The 27,141-nt window shown below is 36.9% G+C and overlaps 1 protein-coding gene across 2 annotated transcripts in view; it reads left to right on the top strand.

Moving 5' to 3' along the window:
• FAM193A (family with sequence similarity 193 member A) overlaps nt 1–27,141 on the top strand; it is a 76,959-nt gene that overhangs the window by 36,294 nt on the left and 13,524 nt on the right. Inside the window, exons 4-17 of one of the 2 annotated variants that reach the window (XM_068188513.1) lie at nt 308–474; nt 712–879; nt 3,103–3,337; nt 6,570–6,694; nt 10,959–11,103; nt 15,859–15,936; nt 16,524–16,658; nt 17,506–17,618; nt 17,772–18,014; nt 19,910–20,063; nt 20,170–20,349; nt 22,923–23,174; nt 25,182–25,380; nt 26,612–26,884. In XM_068188513.1, coding sequence (XP_068044614.1) covers nt 308–474; nt 712–879; nt 3,103–3,337; nt 6,570–6,694; nt 10,959–11,103; nt 15,859–15,936; nt 16,524–16,658; nt 17,506–17,618; nt 17,772–18,014; nt 19,910–20,063; nt 20,170–20,349; nt 22,923–23,174; nt 25,182–25,380; nt 26,612–26,884 — 2,467 coding nt within the window. The remainder of the gene's footprint in view (nt 1–307; nt 475–711; nt 880–3,102; nt 3,338–6,569; nt 6,695–10,958; nt 11,104–15,858; nt 15,937–16,523; nt 16,659–17,505; nt 17,619–17,771; nt 18,015–19,909; nt 20,064–20,169; nt 20,350–22,922; nt 23,175–25,181; nt 25,381–26,611; nt 26,885–27,141) is intronic. The other variant, XM_068188512.1, reaches the window with a different exon arrangement.

Here is a 27,141-nt window from a genome sequence, read left to right on the forward strand (position 1 = left end):
AGAGATAGTGCTGGTTTACGATTAAGTGTGGATGATGCAAGCCTTCCTTTAGCTTAGTTCATTGTTTATGCTGAAGTACATAAAGGTGATAATTATAGCCAGTGGACTCTGGTCATTAGAAATGAAGCTTTGTATCGTTGGTCATCTCTGTTCATCTCTTGCATTTATTAGGCTTTTGAAAGACTAATTCTGTGCCTGATTGAGTGTCCTCCCAAAATACATGCAGCACTAACAATTGCCACTTTAATATTTGTCTACCTAATAACATTTCAGAAATTACAAACTGTTTGGTTTTTTTTTTTCCCAGAGCCAAGATTTCCTTTTGCACATGCCTCTTGGAAACAGTGGATCACAGCAGGAATCTGTAGGAGGAGGAAGAATAACTGTTGGTGCACAGACAGTGCCTGCTGCCGATCTTAGCAATTCCTCTCCTTCAGACATAGCATGCAACTGTGAGGCCTGTAATGAACGCAGGTAAGAACTGAACTCAACCTCAGCGGCAGGGTGCTTGTAGTCAGACTTTGACAGTGTTCTGGCTTGTTTGTAGGTGTGTGCTTAAACTCTTGAAACAGTAACTTCTGCATGTCAGTATTTACCCAGTTTCATACTTTATTCTAGGCATTTTCAGATATACTTTTTTTTCTGGAATAGTAGGAATCAATACACTTATGTGATGCATACAGAGTATAATTTTTTTGTCTTCAAATGCAGAGAAAATTCAGCAGAGCCTGAGCGTGAACCTCAGCAGCTACAGAATTACTGGTCTGAAGTCAGATACATGGTTCGGTGTATTTATCGTCAAGCTGGGACCCCTCTGGCAGATGACCAAGACCAGTCGTTGGTACCAGATAAAGAAGGAATGAAAGAGCTGGTGGATAGGTATATTACTTCAAAGAATATTAATTCTGTTTTATTCAGGATTTTTCAATACTTTTTTAAATGCATTGGAAGCTGTTAAATTCATATGCTGTTTGCAATAGGAATATAAATGCATAAAATTATGAAAAGGTTTCAGAATGTTATTCTTCCGAAGACCTTATTCATAAGACAGTGTTAAGTTTGAATTGCCTCATGTGAAAATCTTACCTTGTGGAACTAGCCTGAGTTAGTAGTAGTAGTTAGTGTTTGCATCTTACTGTGATTATAATACCTGTAAGAAATTTTATAAAAATAAAGAAAAATTATATTGGACATTGATCACTAGGTGAGGCAGATTCCAATTTCATTCTCATTTTAGAAGTCACAATTACATCTTTTGTAGGTGTTGAAGTGAAAATGGGCTTAATGAGATCCTCAGTGGTGGGTTTTTTGCTTTTAAGAATAATGTGGCAAACCTTAAAGGGCTCCAGTAGGATCATTTCAGTTACTCTCTAACTCCACGTGTGATCAAGGTGTTTTTGTTCTCCTTGGTTCCATATGTGCTTAATATACTGAGATCTGAGCAGTGTGACCTGAGCTGTAGTTCTTATGTGCAATTTCTAGTTGAACCTAAATTCTGGTGAGGTAAAGACACATTTGAAAGAGAAGTTAATCTAGCACTGCTCTTAATATGACTGTACACCTGAACTGGCTTTAGTAGATAATTAAATAAGCATATTGCACTTTGTTTATATAAAAACTGTTTGGTTTTGAACGTGAGTTGTGTACAAGCAGAGCAATATAGTGTCCCTCCCTATTAGTCACACTTCATTTATTTAAGTGATCAAAACATGCAATATAGGCTTGGAAATCAAAGATGTTTAAGTGTTGCATAGTGTGTTGGTAATTAATACTGAATCACAACTAAAGTGGTTATTGATGTTATGCATCTCCTTAATGGAAAAATTTTGGAAATCAGAACATAATACTGTGTAACTTTCTTATGTACACAGGAGCTTTCATTGCTCAGAAGTGTTTTTCATTTTTGAGAGCAATTATTAAAATACAAAGACAGAAACAGGATTTCAAAGAAGGAAACCTTAAATGCCAGTTGGATTATTTTTCACTTGAGTTCCTTATGGTCTATAAAGTGTAAAATAAAAAAAGGATATGGTTTGGGCAGGTACCAGTGTGTCCAGTCTGTAGTGCTAATATCATGCAGAATTTTTTTAGAAAGCTAGTCAATGTAGGTATTGAATGCATTAAAAAAAAAAATCTTCCATATAGGTAGTATGCAGAAGACCATGCTGTGGCTGAGTAACTGTTTAAAATGCAGAAATTCCCACTTCTGTGCTTGGGTCTTGTTAGACACAGCTGGCAAAAAATGGAGTGTCTGGTTGTCTTTGTTGGAACAAGTAGTGGTGCCAAGTAATTTTCTTATTGTATGTTGGAATACTTGATGGCAGTATGATAGGAGTTTTGTGAGTTGGAATACTTGATGGCAGTATGATAGGAGTTTTGTGAGTTGGAATACTTGATGGCAGTATGATAGGAGTTTTGTGAGTTGGAATACTTGATGGCAGTATGATAGGAGTTTTGTGAGTTGGAATACTTGATGGCAGTATGATAGGAGTTTTGCGAGTGGTGAGGGAAAAGCATGGATTAGATCGCTGCAGACTTATGTTCATTTAACTCTTAAGTACTTACCCTATTCATTTCTTCTTCCCACCTCCCTGGGCTGTAAAAAACCCAAAGCATTCTGTGCATGATTAAACTCCATGCACAGAAATTTAGAGTGAAATTGAATTATTTAAAGTGGTTCAAAGCAACCATCATGTTCAGTTTTCTTCTGTAGGCACTAATTTGTCACATGTTAAGAACAATATGGAGAAATTGTGAAGAAGCTTATCTGAAGAGTCTAGGTGCCTGCAGGGTTGGATGCAAACAGAGTTAAGATTTTGAGCTCACAGGTTGAAGTGAAATTTTAAATCCTGAATAATTTTACTCCTCAGGTGTGCAGGCATCCTACTCCATAAGGTACACAGGAGCTCAGTCCCATATGTGTAGAAGTAGGGGACTGGACTGTGTTTTCTGAGATTTAAAGTCATTCTCTAAACCTGAGCCACTGAGGTTATTTTTATGAGCATAATGGTAACTGGTAAATACTTCTAGGAAAATGAAAACTGTTGATTACATGCTTGCTTTTTTTTTTTCTTTTCTGTCACAAATATTCTAACAATAAAGGCTTTGTGAAAGAGATCCATACCAGCTTTACCAGCGGTTGGAGCAGCAAGCTAGGGAATATGTGCTTGAAATGAAGGTTCGCCTGCTCAGACACTTGTCCCTGGGCTCCAAGGTTGCATCGACGTTATCGACAGAAGGGCCACCCCAGGCACAGCAGTTCATCTCACTCCTACTTGAAGAGTACAGTGCACTCTGTCAGGCAGCCTGTACAATCAGCGCCTTCCTAGTTACTCTGGTAAGACTGAAAAAACAGCCTTTGTGCTCCTGCTTGCCAGGGCTAATGCTGACAGAGTTACTTCTGGGCTCTTTCAGGTGTCTTCTGTGGTTGTAAATTGTAAGGTTATTTTTTTGTTTGACCTTGAAGACAGGGAGATTGTGAAAATGCAGTTAAATATTCAGAAGTGTGGAGTAGGCATCTCTTACAGTGGCTTGATGAATTTTTTTTTGTTGTTGTTCACAAAGAAAAAGGTGGGATGTTGTTTGAAACTCTGAAACAAATCTTTAAGCAGATTTACAAAATACTACAAATCCTAATGTGGAAAACACTTCTCTGGAAATCTTTAACAGTGTCTTCACAACCATGATTAAGTGACACCAACTTCTGTGTCTAGCACTAACTTAAAATGTTTCCATGTACAGCTTTTCATTCACTATCTAGGATGGCTACTTGAAGAGATTGTGTTGCCTCAGACTTAATCTGCTATGTAATTTATTATCTCTAAAGTTCTACCTTAAATGCTTTTTTTTGGTCAACTGATTGTGATGTTAGACTTGGGTTTATATTTTTGGGTATAAAATAGGCAGCAGCCTTAAAAATTTATTCTTGACTAACTGTCCATCGAGTGAGTAATACCATAAACAAATTCTATAATTCTATTTGTTTAAGGTCTTAGAAGGTTATTAATCCTGTTCTGATATTAATCCTTTCTTGTGCATCCTTTGTTAATGTCATCATCCTGCCCATCCCTTTTCTTGTGTAAGTTTTGTGCCAGTAGAAAAAAAAAAGGTGGCAAAATTGGGGAATTTGGATTTTATTCCCAGTTAGGTGAAAGTGACTATCTGGATGGGTAAAGAGAGGAAAAAACAGATGGGGTATACAGTATGATGGCCCCAGGTGAGGATATAAAGAGGAGAGGAAGCAGAGTTTCATTACTGAAGTAGGGCTGTCAATAAAATGAAATTGGCAAAGCAGGAAGATGTTTCTTCTACAAGAAAGAAAACTTGAGCATATCTTACGGGTTTTTTTTTGTTGTCTATGCTCTGTATTTGGTGTTGTCTCTATTACCTTTCCCAGCTTTATCACTTAGATACAGACGTGAGGTCACTGCTATCTCCTGTTTATTGGCTGCTTTTAACAGTCACTAAGTTTCTAACAAGGTGCTTAAGAGAAAGTTGCTCTTGAGGTTGGTTTGTGCTGCAGCTTGTTCAGCTGTAAAACAAATGGTTTGCAGTGCACCTCAGCTTTCCCAAAGGGGGTCTGCCAATAATGAACCCATCAATGCCAGAATTACACAACTGATCAGAAAATAACCATTGCATACCTTTTTCCTGGCAATTACTGTGAACTAGTAGTTATGAAAACTAGTAGGTATGGGAGATTGAAATAATAGCCGCGAGAAAACAGAAGATGCTTGAACTCCCTAGTCAACCCCTTTCCTGACAAAATTAAAATAAAATTCTTCTCCTCTTTTAAAGAATGAAGCATAAGAAAACCCAAAACATGCCAGATTTTTCTTGTCTTTTTCCTTGTGCAGCCCAGTCAGTACTGAAAACATCTTTCTACTAAGCTGTGACCTTGAGAAACTGAAATGTGAGAGTGTAGGATACTGTCTTTTGTCATACATTTCTTAGATTCATTAAATAACCTTTTTGTTAAATGGAGTAGTATGTCACAGCTTGCAGTACAGGTAGTAGGGTCACTAGCTTTTTCAGTGTACATGGATGTTTCCTCTCAAGATACCAGTACACTATGGAAGAAGGAATCTTTTCAGCTAAAATACATAACAGGCAGCCAAAATTTCTAAACGTAGTGCTGCCTTCCTTTTAAGGTTGAAAGCTTTGCATGTAATGTACTGTAGAAAGGCATATAATGCCTTGAACCTCCACCTGTGAGAAACTGATTTCTCAGTGAAATGATGAATTGTTGTCCATCCTGTCAGAGGAATCCATCTGACTTCAATAGCAGGAACTCAAGCTCTGTGCCCCACCAATGCAGGCAGTGACAGATTATACTGACAGCAATTTGGAAAGATTCTGGTCAGTACAGAAGGGCCCTCAAGTACACAGACTAGAGAAGAAAACTTTCCTGATGTTTCTTTGTGAGAAATACCATGATCTACACAAACTAGTACAGAAGAGTTTGTACATGAGTGTTGATTGTTTTGTTCACAGCATAATATGGAAATTCCTTAAGAAATCAACCTCAGTGAACCTTGAGAAATTATTAGCATTTTATAGAAATTTTAAATATTTTGAAGACATAATACTCAAAATGAAAAAGTACACGTGCCTTGTGCAACTCAAAAAACCCTACCACCCACCCTTCTTAATAATAATACTTTGAACTTAATTGATTGTTTTAAATGGTGATAGTCGTCTTCAGGTCTGATAAAAATATGGTTGGTTGGTATATTTTTTAGCCCACTGTTATTAACAAAACTTTAAAAATCCAGAGTATAATGGTGTTTCTGGGTGCTTGGGGTTATAGTACTTAAGGCCCACTTGCTGATCTGAGAGCCAGAATGCTTGCATTTAATTCTGCTGTGTAGTTGAGTCCTGGTGTAGAAAACCTGCATACTGCTGGCTATATGTAGGAAAACTTGCTGCCTTGAAAAGTATATTGTACATGTTTTGAATTCTTGTGTTTTAATGATAATAGTTTTAAGGTTTAGCTCTTGAAGTTACATACAATTATGTGTTAAATAACCTCAAATATAAAAATGTTCTGCTTACCAGAGAAGTAAGCTGTTGGTCTCATCTGTTTAGAGAACTTCATTCTTTAAGCTGTAGTTGAGGAGAACTGTTAATTTGATTTTATGTCAGTTTTGAATAAAGATTATAGGTTGACATTGTATATGTGTCTTATACTAGATAAGTTCAAAAAACTGAAAAATAATCATAAATAGACAATTATTTGACAAGAAAACCTGAGAATTACAGGTTCAGATCATAAAATGCATCTTTTGGTCCAGAAATGAATGGGAACTTAAAATAATGTAGACTGATATTTTTTAATTAATTTTTTTTCTTAAATGCATGACAGTTTGGAAGGAATGATCCTATGGTTATTTAAGTCATTAAAAATTGCTTCAATTCTGAGGGTTTGGGTTTTAAAACATCATAAAATCTGAGCTGGTTCATACAGCCTGTAGGTTGGAGATTAGGCTTTTAAAAAAATTCTTGCCTTGTACAGAATTTTGGTTTTTTTCTTTAACCCTGGTTTATTTCTGGTTGTTTTATCATTGTAGGAAAATGAACATTTGAAGAAATTTCAGGTGACATGGGAATTGCACAACAAGCATCTGTTTGAAAATTTGGTATTTTCTGAGCCACTCCTGCAGAATAGCTTGCCAACGCTGGTGTCACAGCTAAGGTAGGGTTTAACTTTTGTTTTGTGGTTACAGGAAGAAATGAAAACCCATGTTTGCAACCACAGCATTAAAACAAAATGCTGCTACAATTGAATTTGTAAAAAATCTTTGTGGATCTCTTTTGTGTTGTTGATTGAGCAGGCTACTGTCATAACTTGCTTGTCAGAAGAATTACAACCCTAGTTTGCTTAGTTGTAGGTTACCCAGTAAAATGACAGCATCCTGTGTAAATACTGATGCTATGACTGAATAGTACTGTTATCAGGCATTGCTGCTGTTTCTGCAGCTCTACAAGCAAATTAAAGCCTCATTACCTTCTACTTCCCAGAGTGCGCAGAACTGAATTTGGAGTTTTAAGGCTCTTTTCACTGGAGAAACCCCCTTGCTGTGTGCTTGTAGGTCTCATGGCTTTAAAGCTCCTGAGGCATTAAATTGTATATTTTCTTAGTAGGGTTGCTCTGCTTGTAATTTGTGTATTGCCAGAGTGTTTGGATTTTCTAGGGAAGAGGTATTAATATAAATTTTCTTTACCCTAAGTCTAAACATTTTTAACATGCAGTCATGGGTGATTCATGTTGACCTCTCAGTCTTGTTTGTGATGAAGACTCATTTTTGATCTGTGTACATGTGTTTGAAAGGTATTGTCTTGGGTAATTTTCCATGGTACAAGAGCAGTTTGACTAATTCTGTTACAAGAGATGATCTGCACAGTGAATCAAAAAATTCCTTTTGAGTCCTCCTTTTGCTAGTAAATGCTAGAAAGGAAAAAAGAGACAAAAAAGTTGAATTGTTGCCAGGCTCAGCAAGAAGTCTAAGGTCCCTCATAAGTTGCCCTCTTTGTTTAGATGAAACTGGGTTGATATTGAAAGCCTTTCTCCCCCTGCCCCAACAGCTGATTTTGTTGCTGTGTTCAACAGCATGTTGATCGTGTATTTTTCCAGTGATCTGTGGCTTCTTTTTCTGTGGCTATACTTCATCATGTCCATGCTTTTTGACAAGGCCTCTCTGTATCTCTTTACTCCAGCAATCCTGACTACATTAAAATATTTATATTGCCTTTATCTGCAGAGCTGAGAATGGTCTTAGTGAACTTTATGGTTATTTCTTAACAAAAGCAATTTTCATGTCCTGTGCTGGTTCATAACTTGAAACACAGCTTGTCAGAAGTTGTGTTTCCTCTGTCACTGTGGTGACAGCCACCTTCAAAGCTTCCAAATACGATGAAATCACAATCTCTTCCTGCAGGACTTTCTTTTCCAGTGCATTTGCGTTTTCTAGGTAGTTGATGTGAAACACCCTTGAACTTATGATTTTGCCTAGTTTGGTTGACATGAAGTATTTTTTGACAGGAAAGGTTCAGCACAAGGTTCCCATTTCTAGGTTATATAGGGTATGTCTTGTTTTTCTTTGATAAACATAGATTTTGTTTGTGTTCACGGTCTCTCAGGATTTTATTGTTGCGTTCTCTGTGTCTTGAAGTGACAGAATTAGATTTCTGTGGGAAGGATATGTTTCTGCCTTCCATTGGAAATCAGAGGAGAAATGTTCCATTACAGAACCTTCACATGAAAAAGCAGGGATCAGCCTAGTCCTCTGGATATTTGGTGAACAGAGAATCACTTATGTGCAGTAGAGAAAGTATTGCAAGAGTTTCATTACAAAGACCATTGGCCTCATTATTTTTCTTCCTGAAGAGAAACGTGAAATGGCATTTTGACATCTCAGCTTCACTTAGATTTTGGGTGTTCATCCTTTCTTTCATCCTTTGCTTAAATCACTAAATTTTTTGTATGTCTCTGGCTTTTTCAAAATATGTAGTTGGTGTTCTGTGGTTAGTTCCAAGGATGCTTATCAGATGTCAGACTAGAAAAGGTGTTCACATAGGGAGGTTTAAACAGCAGCCTTGTGGGAATGGGGTTAGCTTAGCTGATACAAGATCAGCTGTGTCAGTATTCCACAGCTGACAGGGGACATCTGCTGGGGTAAGCTGCCAGGGTCTTCATGTGTTGTATCTTGTTTGGCTACATAGTCAGCATCTGCGGCTTGTTTAGGAGGCAGCTCAGCTGCACAGACTGCAGACCAGCTGTAAGGGCTGTTCATGGCTTAGCAAGAGTTAATTAGTCAGCAGGGCTTTTAGGTCAGACACAGCACCTCCTAAGGATGTATTCTCATAATGACTGTTTGAGGAAACCCAGTTCTTTCAAAGGTGAGTGGGTAGTACTTCCTGGTGAAGGTGTCAATATGAAGAGTTTCTTAGAGGTTAAATAATATTGATTGGGTTAAGATACTTCTGATTACATGCAGCCTCTGACATGCCTTCTTTATTCACCACCCTGCTTTATTGGGATGTGGTTACCACTGAAGTGACCAATATCTGGGGCTTCTCTGTCCCTTTTGCTATTCCAGCATGGGATGGGACAATGGTGAGGATATTTGCAGAGCTTTGGTTAAATGCCATTGTCCAAAAACATTGTGTTCCTGATCAAAATATGTAGGCATGCCAGTTTGTTAACAGGTATGGCTTGGAAGTCTCAGTTACTTTAAAGTGAGCAATTCTTGTTAAATTTTATATATGTGCTACCCTTTTTATTACCTTTGTTTTTGCTGCAATCAAGGAACATATTCCACCTCTGTTTAGAGGACTGAAATGTTAACTAAATTGTTACTTTATACTTGTCTTGGGGGGTGAAAGTGTATTTAGTAGGATCATGTTACCTTTACTCAGTCACAATAAAACATTAAAGTGTAAATGCTGTTGCATTGCTAGTGCAATTTTTTTTTAAATTGAACTCTTTTGCTTCTAACTTGAACATATTTTAAAAAGTCTGTTGTGTACAACTACTATGTGAAAGAATAGTACTAGTCAGGAGCAGTTATGAGAACAAATTACTAATTTTTATATGTTAGGGATCTAATTTTCACATAATTACATAATACTAGAAACAGAGGTTCCAAAAAAAGTAGCAAGTATTGGTCTAGTAACAGGAGTAGACAGTGTTTGCACTGATAGTAATGAAGTGTTGTATCATGAAGGCACTGTATCCCTTGACACTTCTTTTTGTACTCTTCAACCCATAGACATCCCAAGTTTTAATGTGCAGGGTTGCTTGTGCACCCTTCTTAAGTGGTTGTGTTGCAGGTTCTGGGCAAAAACAACAAAACAAATTTGGATTTATTGGCAAATTCACACTATCAGCTGTAACTTGGTGGTTACTGACTTGTCTGTTTGCTCAGCTCTTCATTATGCTTAATTGCCAAGTTAAAGGGTTAGCTCTTTGCCAGGTCACAGGCGGGACTGTGTGGTTCTGAGGTTGGGTTGCCATCCTATTGCAATGAAAATCTATAACAAATCTCCCTGAAATGTTGGAACTGGGCTTAAATATCACATTTTGTGATGCTTCAATTTTGTTTTTTTGGTACTGGCTTTGATTGCTGCACAACCTCTGTGACTAATTAATTATCACACAGTTCCTCCTTAATTACTGAGTAGAAAAATGTTGTAAAGCTTCAGTTTGTTTGTGTCACTTGACAGGTAATTACAATTAAGTGTGGTTTAAACACATGTTATTGAGTAGAATTTTGTCTTTTATTATTTGTCAAGTCAGTGTATTGGGAGTTGACATACTGACTTAAGGAGCATTATGCTGTGCAAAGATGTAGCAGTAGGAAGGGAGGTAAGTCTGTCTCCTGTTTCTGGGGCTCCTCACAGACACAGTCAGCAGTGACTGGCATACCCATATTTTGAATTCCATGCTGCCCAAGTGATAGTAGATAACTGCTTGTATCTCACTTGCCTCATTCTACAGCACATTTCCCACCTGGAACTCCATCTTGTCTAGTATTCTTTTTAGCACTGGTCTTGAGAGTTCTGCTTAACAAGCTTTTGGCTTTATTTTTGTTATGTAGCTCTGCAGTGGATAGTCAACATATATATTTAGCCCATAGAATTTGGAAGGATAATTATGTCGAGCAACAAAATTTGAACGAATAGGTTTGTCATCTGGTTGCTCATGGGAGAGAGGCTCTAGCAATGTGGCACTTCCCACATTCTTGCTATTGTTGGTTACAGAAGATTGCAATAAGGAGAGTTTGGATATTTTTTGAAAAACTACTGAAAATACTCAATTTTTGGGGTACAAGCAGCTGTGTGGGCCTAGGCGTGTCAATAATCACATTTTCACAACAGTCTTTTTGGCTGGCAGATCTTAAAAGTGTGATTCTTCAGTCAAATGTCTCTTCTGTAACAAGTGCTGTTTGAACTTTTAGGCTTGGAACAACACACGATTCCTGTAGTGAAGATATGTACAGTACCTTGCTACAAAGGTATCATCAGCTGGAACAGGAAATGGGCCAAGTTGCTGAAGCATGGCTTGAATGCCAGAAAAGAATAGATGATTATGTTGATGAACAGGTAAGAGTCATGCAAACAGTCTCAAGACTTATTATGTAGGGAGTAGCCCATGCAGGACTGTGCCTTCAATGAAGAGTAATTTCATGGGTATTTTTATCCATGTCTTTGAAGCAACAAAATATAACTTTTTTCATTCTTGTTAGTCATTCACAATAGCAAAGCATTCACGTACAATACTTATTGGTGATTGTACAATGACATATTCAAATTGTTGAAGCAGATTGTTGTGTTCTTGTTTAGAGATGGTCTTTGAACATTTTATAAATAGGTTAGCTAGTACATGAGCGATAGGAAATAGAAATAATCCATTCCACAAAACCCCCTAAGCTTTCAAAATAATAAGTGTACTAAATGGAATCCAGAGGAAGAGGTAGCTTTTAAAAATTATGGCATGTTTCACCGTGTGATGATGATTGTTGTACAGTTGTCAAAATGGAAATTGCAGTTTGTTTCAATGCATAAGTATTTGAGACCTCTGAAGCAGTCATTTAATCAAGTATATGATCTGATAGCTTATTCTTCTGATTTTGTGCTAAGTTTCAGAAAATAATCTGAATCACAGTGTTATTGTGCTGACTTCTACATTGCTGAGAGCTTAATTTTCAGAAAAATAGCTGTTTATTTTGCAAGTGGTTGTTTATACTCACCAAAAATTTCACCTGTGGCTTTTGTGTCATGCTCAAAAAAATTAATTTTTTAAAAACACCTCAGGAAAAGAGTGAAAATCTGCTTAGTTCAATCTTAAGTGTTCTAGAAGAAAAAAATGTCTTGGAAATACAACTGAAGATAGAGAATTCTATAGAAATTTCCTTCTGTTTTGAAGTTTCATGAGCAGTAGGAATATGGAAAACTAATTTGAGATTCAGTGATACTATGTTGCTTCCATAGATGACAAACATACTTCAATCTTATGGTATACTGTAAGTGACCTTCAGAAGTTGTTCCCTGTGTTGAAGATTTAAATGAACTTTTACCATTAATTCCAGTGCCTTAACGATGGAGACAGGATATAACTAATTTTATTTTTGGGGTTCGCTCTGTATTTGGGGATTGCATCTGTGAGCTGTGAGTTAAAAAGTTTTCTCTTGGTCTGGCTGCTTTTGTGCACCTAAATGTTTGATTGCAGCTCAGTAAAATGTCATCATCATTTATACTATTAGAAGTCATCTTTCCCATGGTGTCAGGGTGTCATGGCTGTCTGATATTGCCTCTCTAGTAAGAAAGGAGCCCAATTTGCTGCTATCATTCAGCTATTTTTTTAAAATCGCTTTTCTGCAGAGTCACATTCATACTTGGTTTGTGACTGGTTGTTCTGCACCACTTGATAATCAGCTCTTAACTGACTTCTCTGTATTTCTTTTTATCAAGTCCAGCTTGTGCAGCTGCCACAAGTCCCATCTTGTAGCATTTTTAAAATTTGCTCAGTGAAGCCTGTATCCTATGCAAACAGGCACTCTTCTCCCAGTTGGGGAATTTAATGTGATGACTTATTTCCTAATGACCAAAAGTACCTGCAACGATGGGGCGGGGGGAGTGTGTAGGAGAAACAATTGTAAAACTTAAACCCTCACATTTTAAAGAAGACAGTCATATTTATATTGGTATTTATTTGTAGGAAAAAGCATTTTCACAGCCATGCCTTAAACCCTGTGTTGGTGATAACCTGTGGTTATACTCTCTGGATCAAAAATACATTATTCAGTATAACCATCATACCTGAATTTGCAGTGATATTTTTGTCAACAAGTTAGAAATCAGAAAGCCCAGCTGCTATAGAAACTGTGGATCTTACTAGTGAATTCATGTTCATTAGTTGCTTGCTTCTTGTCTCGACAAAATTGTGAGGTTTTCTTGTGAGGTGGTGTATGAGAAGTTGAAAAGGAAAGGAGATTTAAGAATGGTTCTTACTTATGTGTTGTGGAACTATACCCAAAGCAGCCCATCAGCAAAGATAATTGATGGACCCTCCACTGTAGTATGTTATGTTATTTGTTGGTAAAAAAAGATAATAGCTTTTGCAAGCAATACAAATATTAAGACTGTGTAAGAAAGCTGTGTGATGCACAGGCATAACTTAATACACTGGTGGGTCATGTGTGTATGCTGTGATAAAGTTTACAATAAGGAATCAGCTGTATCAGTGCCTGAATTAATCATATGCTGAATCTGAGGAAAATCTTTGGAATATCTTGAGTACGGGAGAGTTTGAAGCGTATGTAGCCTGTACATCCAGATCCTGATTTCCATACCAAACTTACATTACATTTACCTAGGAGGTCCTGGGTTATTTCAACAAATAATGGCTAGACAGTCATATGTGCTTCATGCCAAAGGATTTCCTTTTTTTAGTTTCCTTTTTTAATTATTAATTTATTTTTTAAACTTCTGCCTGCTTTTGCTCAGGCAGAGCTTCTTGTTTGTCTCTCTCTATTAATGTGTGAGCCTTACTCTTTTTACAGTCCTGGTCAACTCAATAGACAAAATAGTATGGGCATAAATTGGCTTTTGTCTTTATGGTGGTCGTGTAGGTAATTGAAGCAGTCAGTATTTTTGTGTGCTGAGAGTTTGTGATAGGAGGAATTATTTTTGTTATTTCTAGGGAAATAGTCAAGGAAAATAGATTCACACATGAAATTTGGGAAGCTCGAATGCGCAATTTACGTTTGGTGCAGACTTTAAAATTTGGAAGAAACAAGCATCCTTTGAAATATGTATGGATATCAGAGTTTTCACAGATGATTTAATGTTATGTTTCTGTTCTGACCAGACTGCTGACTTTGTTTCATGATTAAATCCATTTCAGAATGGAAAAATACTTGTTCACCTGTCTGTCTTGCTTGTCTGATGGATCTCAAATACTTTTTAGCCTTAAATAAATAGGGAGGAAGGAAGAGGGTGATAGTGGCCCTGTCTTCTCCGTAGGGCATAGCATATTCAGTCCAGATGCACAAGGCTGAAGTGTACATTTTTTTTTCTGATGGCATTTGAATTTATCTCCCACTCCCTAGCAGAGTTCTTGGGCATGATTCATGTGGTTTGTATTGCAACTGCTTTGCTCTGGTGAAATAATTATTCACTGGGGAAAAGAAAGGAGGGAGAGAAGTGGATTTCTATTATTTATGGAATCAATAACTTAAGATACTTGTAGACATTGAGTATTGGCAAGGCTGCAAAGGTGGAAGTAGGAAAACTTGAGTGTCAGCTCCTGTTCCCATTAATGCTCAGGTACCAGGACTTATCCTGTGCTGTTTGCTGTGACAGTTTCTTGGCAGGCTTGAGTAGGCAGCTCCCAGTTAATGCACTGGCTGTTTGAAATGTCATTCTCTGGCATTAAAAGTCTTCTGTTACCAAGTGTAGTGAATGAGGTGGCTGACTTCGACGGTGAGGGTTCAGGTGTCAGAGCACCCAAACCAGTGAGAGTTGCTGGCCTTAAATATAGCTCAAGGGTTCTCAGGAGCTGATAGTTCATCCAGGATGAAATTTCTCATGTTGCTTCCACAGACTCTGCAGTACCTTTTAGTGTATCTAAGAAATGGTATGAATGATTTAAGAATATTTCATGGGTGTCCTTTTTTCTTATTTTTATAAGCACACATGGACATGGTAAACTCATTTTTTTGGTGGTAGCGTTATCTCACTGGAGTAAAGGAAATCCACATCCACAGTAGTAATTAAAATGTGATGCTGATAGTTTCAGAAATTAATTAGGCAGGTTTTTCCCACTTAATACTGCTTCAGATCCCCAGCTTAAAATTTCATCTTCCTAAGTTAAATAATGGTAATAACAATAATATACTTAGCTTAGTAGTGGAACTTTAAACTTTTTATCAAGTATGAATTTCTGGAGGCATGCTTTTGAAGATAAAAAGAATGTTGCTAATGGTGTAACCTAGTGGTCTTTGGCTCACTAACCTATTTCATGAAGCAATCTCTTATATTCTATAAGGTGATAGATTATGATGATGATTATTATAATTTAGGTAAATTAAAAAAAATATTAAGATAACCCAGGTAGTTGTTTTTCCTCACTGATGAAGTAATGCTGTTAGAATGTTGTAAGGTACAACCAGAGGAGTTTTTTTCTTGCAATTTGTTGTGTTAGAGTTCATGAAAGCTTTTGTGTTCCCTCAGAGTCAATTTATTTTCTAAATGAGAAAAATATCATTTGTGTACAAAAAGTTATGGACTCTTATGTTCATTTATGTTGATATGATTTGAGAGACAAGCAATTATAAAGTATTTTTCCAGCCTTAGATAAATCAAGGGGCATGAAAAACTTTGATGAATAAATAGTGTTAGTCTAGGTCACTACTTTTGATTCTTTTAACTCTTTGGCTGATTAGTTCTACATGTGGTGCTTCAGGGTTTACACTTGAGCCTGCATTGGAGCCTTGTTGAAAGTCCAGTATCTCTAGATTTTAATGGATTGCAGTGAATCTGAGATGTTGAGTATTTAATAGCAATCACTGTTTATTACAAGTATTATGAAACTATTTAGTGGAAAGAAATATTAACATAAGGAGTAATAGTAGAAAAATCCGAGTGGAAAATATAGTGAAAAATCATGTAAATAAATATAAAATCTTTTGTTTAAGTGACTCAAATTATTAGCAAATAAAACACATTTCATATTGACTAAGTGTGTAAGTACCTGCAGAGTAGTACAGATAAGCTAGGTTTAATGAAACAGACCATTGACAACAAAGTAGGTTGTGTATTGTTAAATCAATGAGTTTTCCTCAAATTCTGTTTTAGATGGCAATGAAAACAAAACAACGCATGCTAAAGGAAGACTGGGAATTTTTTAAACAGAGGCGTTTTATTGAAGAGCAGGTAGGATTTTTTTTCATACCCTTCTAAGTTATATTAATGCTGCACATATATTTGTAAGATGCAAACATGAGTGTAGTATGTTGTGCTACTTCTGTGCAATCTAATTCTGCAACTATGCCAGGCATGACATTTGATCAGCTAAAATACAGAAAAGTGAGATCTGAGAAGAGCAGGTAAAAGTATGTAATCTCAGTTACTACAAGGTAAAACATAAACACTGTTGTCTTAGGACTGAATGCCAGATGTTTAAAATCTTTGTACCAAAAAAAAGGGCAATTTTTGTTGCCTTAGAGTGGGATCCAAAACAGCCAATACATTGAGTGTGGAGCTGTCTTGACGTACATGGTAGGGAATATTGTGCTCAAGAATTTAATAAATGCCTGTGTGTGTGCAGGAGTATGAGCCTCAGTGTCAGGGCAGGTGATGCCACCTGTTGAGACTCCAGAGAGAGCTCCTGCAGTTGTTTTCTGGGGAAAGGGCTGCGCAGAACTGTGTTCCTTTTTTTAAGCTGTAACCAGAGAGGGGCCAGTAGGAGTTTCTATCTTATTATAAAACTGCTGTTTAAGACTCAGTACTCTCTTCTGCAGCCTAGAAGTGTTCAAGTGTGCATCATGCTTTCCATAAGAGTACAGTGGGCTTCGGATAGAGTCAACTCTGGATGGAGAACCTCTCCGTTCCTGTACCAGTATGCAGAAAGAAACGTTAGTCACGAGCCAGAGAGAGTATGATAGTACATTTTAATAAACTTAAACTTAAGCTTAAATTGGCAATGTCTCAAAGCAGTCATCAGTAAGTACTTTTTCCTATAAGGAGCATAAACCTGTGTGAACCATGTATTCAGAACATCTGGTATACAGGTCTACTCCGAGGACTTGAGGAAGAATCCTCTTTTTCCTTGATCCTAATTGGCCTTAAGTGAGCTGTAAGACCATGGCTGCTTAGGTAAGGATCAGGTCTGGGCATCTATAGAAGTGGGAGCTTAGGCACATCCTTGTTTAACCTAAGGCTTGTAGGTGTCTAATGAAATTAGGTGCTTTCAGGATTAGGCCTCTGCCAGGTGGAGATTATTTGGATTGTATTTTTTCACTAATGCAGTCAAGTCCTGTTTTGGACAGCTACTCTTGACTCCATACCAATGTAGCTACCAAATTAGTCCTAAATTTTTTTGACTTGCAAGTTAAGGGTCAGTTTGCTTTCCCCATTTGTCAGCAGTGTCCTTTTGTGCATATCATGAAACAAGACAAAAACTGCTCAAGTTCAGAATGCGTCAGCAGAAATACAGTGCAAGATGTACGTATGAATGAGTCAAGGAGACAGACTTGTCCACTTTCCTATTTCATAGTAGAGACAGACTTTATTTGAAGAATATTGATGCCAAATGTTTGTCATTTGTAACTCTGAACTTCCTTTTTGTGATCAAAACACCACCTTCGTGGAGTTATTATGAATTATTCTGCTTTTTAATTATTTTGCCCAAAGAACTTTTTTTGATTATGTAACTTATGTGCTGTTGAATTTTTAACGGGAAGACTTGCACTACTAAAACACTGCTTTTACCATTTACTTCAGCTTAATAACAAGAAATCACTATCTGGGGAGAACAACTTCACAGACACAATGAGACACATGCTGTCATCACGTTTGAGCATGCCTGACTGTCCCAACTGTAATTATAGAAGAAGGTGAGCTGATGTTTTTAGTATGAAATCTTAATAAATCCTTACTTTCCTGTTCAAGGAAAAAAGAAATACATTATTGGAACAAAGATTGTGGTTACTGCAAATAAATGCTAGTTAAACAAGACCATAAAAATCTGTAATTTAATCCTTGAACAGATGTACTTGTGATGACTGCAGCCTTTCACACATTTTAACGTGCGGCATCATGGATTCTCCCATAACGGATGATATCCACATTAACCAGTTACCACTGCAAATTGATTCTGCCCCGGATTATTTATCTGAGATCCGCCCACCCAGTATGTCTTCAGCGAGTTCAGGATCGGGTTCCAGCTCACCTATCACAATTCAGCAACATCCCAGACTCATCCTCGCAGATAATGGTTCTGCACCAACTTTGTAAGTTCCTTTTTCTGTTTTAAATTTTTCAAGTGAACTTAAGCAGGCAAATGACATTGGCAGGCTGTCATTATGTAATGCTAGTTTTGCCTCAGAAAATTATTTAATAATGGTATTGTATTCAGCTGGCCACAACTCCAGCTGTATGTTGTGCAAATATATATATATATATATTAAAAAATATGCTGTAAAATTTCAGAAGATACTGTATTACCAGTATTACTGGAGGTTTTTGTATTGTGTGCTTTCCTGCTTTGCAATTACAGGAACATCAGATATTGATCTACTTTAGAGCATCATCTTAAAATGTCAGATTTTCCTAAACTGAGCAAGGGAACTGGCATTCCTTTCGTTGAAGGATCATCATTTCACATGAATCACTTTAGTTCCAAAACAACCCTTTGTTATATGGCTTTTAGGATTGTTGAACCTGTGTTAATATATCTTGCATCAAAAATTTTTGTCCCTATCAGAAGTATCTGACATCCAGTTTCTTACACTCCAATCAAAGTCACTGTCAGATTTGAGACATTAGTCTAATGGTAATTCCAAAGAGTTAAAGCTGCTTGGTGGGCTGACTTTTGTACTCAGTGTGGGTACAGCTAACCAGGAGTCTCCTCTGTTATGTGCTATTCTAAAGAAATACTTTAAAAACCCAACTTGAGTTACTTGCATGGTGGGAACACTGAAATAATGAAATACCTGCTGTAGGTACCGTCAGGGGAATTTGCTGTAGTGTTCTGTGCTCATATGCTGTGATGAACAAGGACAGTGCAGATGTGTGGGATGTTTCTGGTGACTGTCAGTCACTAAGTTCCATTTTCTCCAAGCATTTATCTACTACCACCAATGGTTTAATATTTCATTACAGAGCTGTAGTTTCTGAACCCATTTTGGGAGCACAGCTACATATTCTTAAATGTGAGCTTTGCAATTTCTATAAGCTCTCACTAATTGTGGTGCTGAAGTGTCAAAAATCGTTCAGTTTATCTCTTCAGAAGCTAGTTCAGTTGAATCCAAGTATTATTTACTGTAAGAAGCCTATTTTTAGGGAAATACCACTGCTCCTTGGGGAAGTGCCATTTTATGTCTCATACTGTCTGTTGTGTTTTGTTTCTTCATTGCACATTTGAAATATGCCTAATGGTGCCATCATGTAATTAAAGTTTGGCTGAGTATTTTATGGAATGCAACAAGATAAAAGTGCACAGTTTAACAGCTCTTTTAAGAGCTCTGGATTATTGTAGCAACATGAACTAACTGATCTTTGCAACACTTCCCTGGAGTGAGTAATTAAATGTGCACGTCCTTTTACTATCTATCTATTAGGCAAAAAAATTCCACTAAGTATTTTAGAGCAGATTGTGAAAAGCATGTAGATGTGGGATTGTCTACAAACTAACAGCTATTGAGAAATTTAAGAGCTACTGATGTGTTCAGTGTTCGCTTTTTACTGTTGTGACATTTAACGTGTGAAAAACTCAAATTTTATGTTGTGGGTTTTTCCACTTTTCAATTTCTGTGAAGGAAGACATTGGCTTAAGGCTTTTTTCATCAAATTAAAGGTCATCAATATCCTGGAATTATCAATTCCATAGGTTCTTGGTCAGAAAACAGTGCTTGAAAAACATTTTACCCAAAACCAGTAGAGAATCTTATTTTCAATCAAGTCTGTCATTCAGGCATGTGACTGTTACATTGTGGATTATGTGGCAGGTTGTTTGATTTTACTTCCTTGAAAAAGTAAATTCAGTTGAACAACTTGGAAGACATCTGTTGACTCCAAATTGGAACATTTATACAAGGGATGCCCTCAGCTTTATTTCATCTTGGTATTCTAGCTGCTTTCACTATAACTGAGCACTGGGATTTATCTAAGCCTCTTTTCCCCTCAGTGGTAGTGATGATGATGATGTTGCACCATTATCAGCAAAATTTGCTGATATCTACCCACTGAATAATTACGACGATGCAGAGGTTGTAGCCAACATGAATGGAATCCACAGCGAGCTAAATGGCGGCGGTGAAAACATGGCATTGAAAGATGAGGTACAGCATTTACAGTGTCCTAATTTGTTCTGGTTTTTGGATGTGCTCACTGGAGAATTGCTTGTCCTTATTAATGTCCCCATGTTAATGAGTTAATGTTGTCCAGTCTCCTCAGGTGAGCAGTACTAGCAGCAGTTCCTCAGAAGCAGATGATGAAGAAGCAGATGGGGAGAGCAGTGGTGAACCACCAGGGAATCAAAAGGAGGAAATGTCTCTAGGAAAGAGGGCATTAAGGAAAGATGAAACAAAAATGGATAGTCCACCACCTTCTTACCCCAGTCAGCAGGTACAGTCATCTAAAAGCAGCTTGTAGTAGATTAATTTCTGAAATGTGGCTGTTGAAGGAGAAGACCTTTACATCATCAATTAATTTTTTAACTTAAAATTTTAAGTTGTCAGTCGGTAAATATGACACCTAAAATAACTAATTATTACATTATTATGTTAAATAATCTTTTAGTCAAAACCTGAAATATGTTAGTTATATTAAAAGTTGCTTCAGGAAAAGGGGAAAAAGCTTATTCCTACCTGTCTGAATGAGAAACAGAAACTAAGAAGTGTTTCTGTTTGGAAGATCAGCCTGGTCTTTGCTAAATATTAGTGTTATGTTATTTGAAATTAATTAGGGTGGGGGGTGGATGTTATGACTATGTAGTTAACACATGTTTCTTTCATATTCTGTTTGAGGATTTCCTTTCCCTGTGTAAACCCTATGTGTTTAAATCAATTGCATGATTTAGCATCATGGGTCTTTGGGTGTTTGTTTTGTTTGTTTGTTTTTAATGATTTAAGATTATGAAGCTCTTGACTGTAATGTTATCAGACCACCTAGAGGACCATGCCTGGACTATCTGCTCTGCAAGTAGCAGTGTTTGGTTTAACAACTGAGCACCAAAACACAGTATCCAATGCATTTGTCTTTGTAACTACAAGAATGTCAATCTGAGTTACCCTGCAGCTACAACACAGACTCACTGCTTTGAGAGCAACCGTCACTTTTATTTCTTCTTATTGCATGAGAAAGTCCATATTGGTGCACCTTTGAGAGCTTAGGCAACAGTGATCTCCCAGCAGATGTTATCTCTGGTTAGGATGTTTTAAGACATTCCACCAGAAGTATTTTCTCATGTGTTAAGAGTATTAAACTAATTTTCTTTCAGCAAGTACATTGAGGGTTTTTAATATGTATCGCTGACCTATGCCATAAAAATTACATGGGGTGAGACCTCTGTCAGACTAGTTTGAAACTGGTGAAGAGATTCAGTATTTGTTGTGGAAAATCAAATTAGATTATATAAGTCTGCTTGCCTTAGGGAGGCAAACTAAAATGCAAGATTAAAAGATGTATTTAGCCTTTCTCTTCTTCTTTTATTTCAGGAATAAGAATATTTTCAGAATTACTCTGAGGAACTCATAATGACTTTCTTTTTTTATCTGATCTTCTAATCAGAGCTGAGTAGTGTAGCACTGTATTTAAGCAATTGATTTCACTATTACATGTCATGTGAATTCAAGATTTTTTGGCATTACCTCTTGGTTTTGCTAATTTACTCAGTACCTCTATTTCTCTTGGATTCCTTTTCAGTACCCAATTTGTCAGAATTGGGTTTTGAGTCTCTTCAGTTTGAAATATTTTTTCCATTTTCATTTGTTAGTTGATTAGTGTTGATTTCTGGATAGTACAATATTTTTATTATAAAGATGGTGGGGTTTTTGTTTTCTTTATACATGAAATTAATTCAGTCATTGTATTTGGTTTATGAAATCTGTTATTTGTTAAAATATTCCTGATGTTAAAGGCTGTAATGCCTTTAAGTGATAATGATTAGTTACTTGTTTCTGAGAAGAAGGGATATTTAAGAAGAGCATCACCTGTCAGTTCTTCTCTAGAAAGCTAATCTTAATGTTACATTTTTGGAAAATATGAACTGCCACATTGGTGGGAAGAGGAGAAATTGGGAAGTATTATTGTTATTGTTTCTGGTAAAATTATCTACCAGTGAAATGTCAGGTGACAATGGCTGGAAAAAGTAATGAACTGAAAGGGAAATTGAGCTGCTCTTTCTTGGGCTGCTTTTCTTCTAAAGTCTTGAGTCCTATTGGTGAGATTGTGAAATTTTTACGAGAAATGTCAGCCTCACACATTTACAGAGTAGTTGAGTTTGGAAGGGGCTTGTGCATCTAATCCAGACCAGCCTTCCTGGTCAAAGCAAGATCGTCTAGAGAGAGTTGGTCAGCACAATGTCCAGTTGGGTTTTGAGTACCACCATGAGTGGAGGCTCTAGAACTGCTGTAGGCGATATGTTCCAGTGTTCAGCCACTCTCACAAATGAGTGGTTAGAATGGGATTTCCTGTATTTCAGTTTGTGTCCATTTTCTCTGATCCTTTCATGGGATACCACTGAGAGGAGCCTGGCACTGTCCTCTCTGTTCTTCCCTTCCCCAGCCAGTCAAGGAACATACACTGGTAGGATCCCACTGATCCCATCTTTGTGGTCCTTCACTGGTCTCATAGCAGTGTGTCCGTGTCACTCATACTGGGAGCCTAGAACTGAGCCTGGCACTGTCAAAGTTTGTATCAGTATTTTACTTGTTGTCACTGATAGTGGACATGAAATCTCTGTATGGTATTAAATCTCTCCATTTTTAGGGTATTCTTTTAAGTAAGAAAAAGATTCTTCACTAGTGCTTTTGCTTCACTGTAAGACTTTTCCTATTGGTACTAAAAAAAAAAATCTGTGGATGCTCTGAAAATATTAATTGATGTATGCAAAATGAAATAATACTACTGATTACTAAGATTTTTTGTCTGTTGAGTAGATTGAATTTTTAATGGGTTTTGTTGGGGTTTTTTTACAGGCTGACCAAGGTCCAAATGCTTGTGAATGTCACGTTTGCAAACAAGAAGCCTCAGGACTAACAGTCTCTGCACTTGCAACTGGACGCCTGCCTGCTGGGCACCAGTTTATGAATCCTGAAAAACCTGCACATCCTGCACTTCATCTTTATCCTCACATCCATGGACATATACCATTGCATACAATTCCTCATCTGCCTCGTCCGCTTATCCATCCCACCTTGTACACTGCTTCTCCCTTCACACACAACAAGGTAAGCCTGACCAAGGAGATGGATACCTCCCCATCCCAGAAAAAATTCTGTACAACTGTATAAACCACCATGACTGAGGATCAATGAAACAATGAAAAGTTGCTCCAAATTGTAGTTGGGTTATAATATTCCTTTTGCAAGGAATGGTGAGGTGCAGGGAGTAAGACAAATTCAGCAAGGAATGGTGAGGTGCAGGGAGTAAGACAAATTCAGAAGTGCTGGAAGGTTCGTTCAGAATGGCTGAGGGTATTTTTTTGTCAGGAAGACTGATGATGTCTTCACTGTGATTAGAAAGCATGTTGAGTCAAATGAGTCTTGCACAGTGGAAGCAGTGATGGGTCTTCAGTCAGTGTAAGAGAACTAATTAAATCTTCATTTCATACATATCAGAAAAAATTAGTATTCCATTGTGGCAATAATATTCTGAGGTTTGTAGTTAAAATTTTCGTGAATTCTTCTTTTTTGGTTGGGGTTTGTTGGGTTTTTTTCAGAAAATAGAGACACAGGAATCTTACTTAATATTTGGTAGGGGTTTTTTGTCCTTCAAGAAAACTTGCATTACTGCAGGTTCTGCAAAATTCTTTTGACCTTAAACTCGTAAGTAATAAACAAGAGAAAGGTGTGGAACAAGAACTGGGACCAGGTGACAGCTTTTCAGAAATAAGAGTCAAACCCAAGCACTCTTATTAATGGGGTTGTTGTTTCACATATGTTTAAAGCAGCTGAACTGTGGATGCTGCTGAGAGGGGCAAAAAAATCTTTATCATTAGTTACATCTTAGTCATCTCCTAGTCTGATCCAAGGTTGCAAGGAGAGTAGAATAGTCCACCAAGATGACTCTTACGTGCTCTTTTTGTCCTTCTTAACACTTCCACTTTGAGTTTTCCTGTCTTGGATGTCCCTTCCTTACCTCTGTTCCATAGCTGCAATGTGCCAATAACAACCCATTGCTCGTCTTTTGAAACCATGTTAAGTATTTCTTTGCACCCATGTATTCGAAATTTCTTTAATGCAGGTTATTCCAGCCCCTCCCACATTCCCCATTAGGCAGATAATGAAAATCTTTCTTTATACAAAAAGGAGACTAGGTATATAGTCTGGCCAGGTATGTGTTTGGCCATGAGTTTCATGTCTGAAATGTCATTGGACTCAACTGATATTTTTAATTTCTGTATCTGTAATATCTATATCTACTTCTGCTTAGCTTTTAATCTAGTATAAAAAGAGAAAAAACCCGCTTTTCCTTGGCGTTTTTAAAGGTGGCAATATTTGAATATAATGTTTATGTTGCATGAGGTCTCTGAGAGAAAGGTCATTTTAGAATGTGTATAAACAACTTCAGCCAGAAGAAATGGGGTGAGCCCAAACAACTTGTCTCTGTAAAACGAGAAAAAGTGTGTGCTTCCTTTTCCCCCCCAGTTGGTTCTTAAAAGGAGAAGGTGTATTCCTGTCTGTTAATTTTAAATTAGGAACCACTTAATACTTGAAAATGAAAAGAAAGGAAGAAAACAACTTTTGTTTTATATGTTTTATTTCTTTTTCTCTTGCCCTTATTTTCAATGCTGAACTGTTTGTACTCCCTTTTTCACAATTGTCTTCTGTGGTAATGATTGTCATGTCAGAGAAGATTAGTTTGTTTAGGCAGCTTGTGCTTTCAAGGAGAGTAATTCCTAGCAAGTTCTAAATTCATACAAATACTGGTTTTAATTATATATTAACACAACTATTTTTTGAGATTTGGATATTTTGTGTTCATCAGTTAGTTGATTATAAAAGCAGTGCTTTGTGAGTGTAAAATATATACATATACATACAATCTGTGTAATGTAGTATATGCATTATAATTATCAACAAATCAGTCTTTTTATCTTTCTGAGAAATACTGTCTATTATGCTTTTGATAATGCTTTTCCCAATTAAAACACTATGATTTGAATATTGCTGTTGGAGTGAATGTGCAAGCAAACAGAATATTAATGGAGAAAATACTCTTTGTTTTTGTTGTAGGCATTACCACCAGCTCCAGTTCAGAATCATACAAACAAGCATCAAGTATTCAATGCATCTCTCCAAGATCATATTTATCCAAGTTGTTTTGGGAGCACTCCAGATTGGAATAGCTCTAAATTTATAAGTCTTTGGGGTTCAGAAGTGATGAATGACAAGAACTGGAATCCTGCTACATTTTTGCCTGACACAATTCCTGGTGAGGGTTTGTTACTACTTCACACTGACTAGTTAAAAGCCTTATGTTTTATGTTTCTTTTCAGGAATGGTGGATTTTATCACCATGGTTTTATAAGATGGGATTCTGGCAGATTTGCTGCCACTTCTACTCCAGTTGGGCTGAAAATTGGAAAATAAATTGTTATGTACTGGGGAGAAGATGCTAAAGGCAAATAAATAGTGTGCTAGTTTTCACTTGTGGTCATTGTAGAGTTATGTTTGTCTTCAGAAGTTTAGAATTGTAAAGTGAAACTTAAATAACTTCTAGACCTCTCCACAAAAGCCTGCTTTACTTCTACAGGGTAGTAAGAGCACTGGTAACGAGGCACTGTGTCCTACTTCTTGTAATGCACACTGAAAACCACATTGTCATTCAGAAAGAGGCATAAATCAAGAAAAATATTAATTTAAGCCAGGAAGCATTTGGAAATACTAATGGTTAAAGTGAAAGAGAATAAAAGGGAAATGAGAGAGAGAAATCTTTCCATTCACATCCTAGCAAATACTAAAAAACCTTTATTTTATTCGACTTATATAAAAAAGGAGGCTTGGGGGTTTTGTGTGTTGGCTTTCTTGTTCAAGCTAAGTTGTTCAAGCTACTACAGTGATACTTAAAAAGAAAGGCATTAAAAACATCTAGAAAACTTACCTAGTAGGACAGCTCATCCATTTGCAATTGTAGTTGTGGGTAGCTGTTCCAACAGATGGTTGGTGGCAGACTCATCTGGAAGGTCTATCACAAAGGTGTTTCTGTTAACTGGAATTTCAAATAAATAAATGGTTTATAATTTTGTATTGATAAAAGAATACATTGTTTCATCTTACAATTTTGTCATGGCCTACCTGGATTTCAGATAGTGGAGGTGATATATTTAGCATGTAAAATGTCGCCCAGTTAAAATTTTTAAATTATTAATAGATGAAGAGATCTGTAGCACATTTGCTACTTGTTAACACATTTAGTAACATTCTTAGAATTTTGTCTTTAGGGTTTGTGACTTTGCTCTGGTACTTCCCAGCACATTTTTTATAGCTACATTATTTGGGAGGATGGAGGGGGAAAGAAGGATTCCCTTCACTAATCCTACTAAGCCAACATTAACAATATATCCTATGTCTGCATCTGAATTATTGAATCTGTAATTCTAAACCCTATAAAGACACTTCAGTAATTATGTGATTCTTAATTCATCCGTGTGTTTCTATTGAAGGGAGTGATATATTGGCACCGGCACTCTCAGACATAAGACCCGAAGCACTTCCTGCTACATCTAGCAATGAAACCACAGCAGTTCCTGACAGCAAAGAGAAGAAAAATGCTGCAAAGAAGAAGTGTCTGTACAATTTCCAGGATGCCTTTATGGAAGCTAATAAAGTTGTCATGGCAACCTCTTCTGCCACTTCTTCTGTCTCCTGCACAGCAACTACAGTGCAGTCAAGCAGCAACCAGTTCAAAGTATCATCCAAGAGACCTTCATCAATAGGTAAGGATTTGTAACTCACATGCAGCTTCAGTAAGTGGCTCGAGTACATGTAGCTAACTCTAAGGATCTGTATAAGTGTTTAATTTAGTAATATCATGCATCTTGATGATTTTTGTTAATTGCTGTTATTATTCTTGAGTTAGTCTCTACTTCTGGATTGAAGAACTTTGTGAAAGATCTTGTTGTTACCGTTTGAAATTGGTAATAGAAATTAGTTGAAATACTGCTGATTTTTATAGAAGCTGAGAATATACAGT

Source organism: Anomalospiza imberbis, chromosome 4 (assembly GCF_031753505.1).
Source record: "Anomalospiza imberbis isolate Cuckoo-Finch-1a 21T00152 chromosome 4, ASM3175350v1, whole genome shotgun sequence".
NCBI lineage: Eukaryota > Metazoa > Chordata > Aves > Passeriformes > Viduidae > Anomalospiza > Anomalospiza imberbis.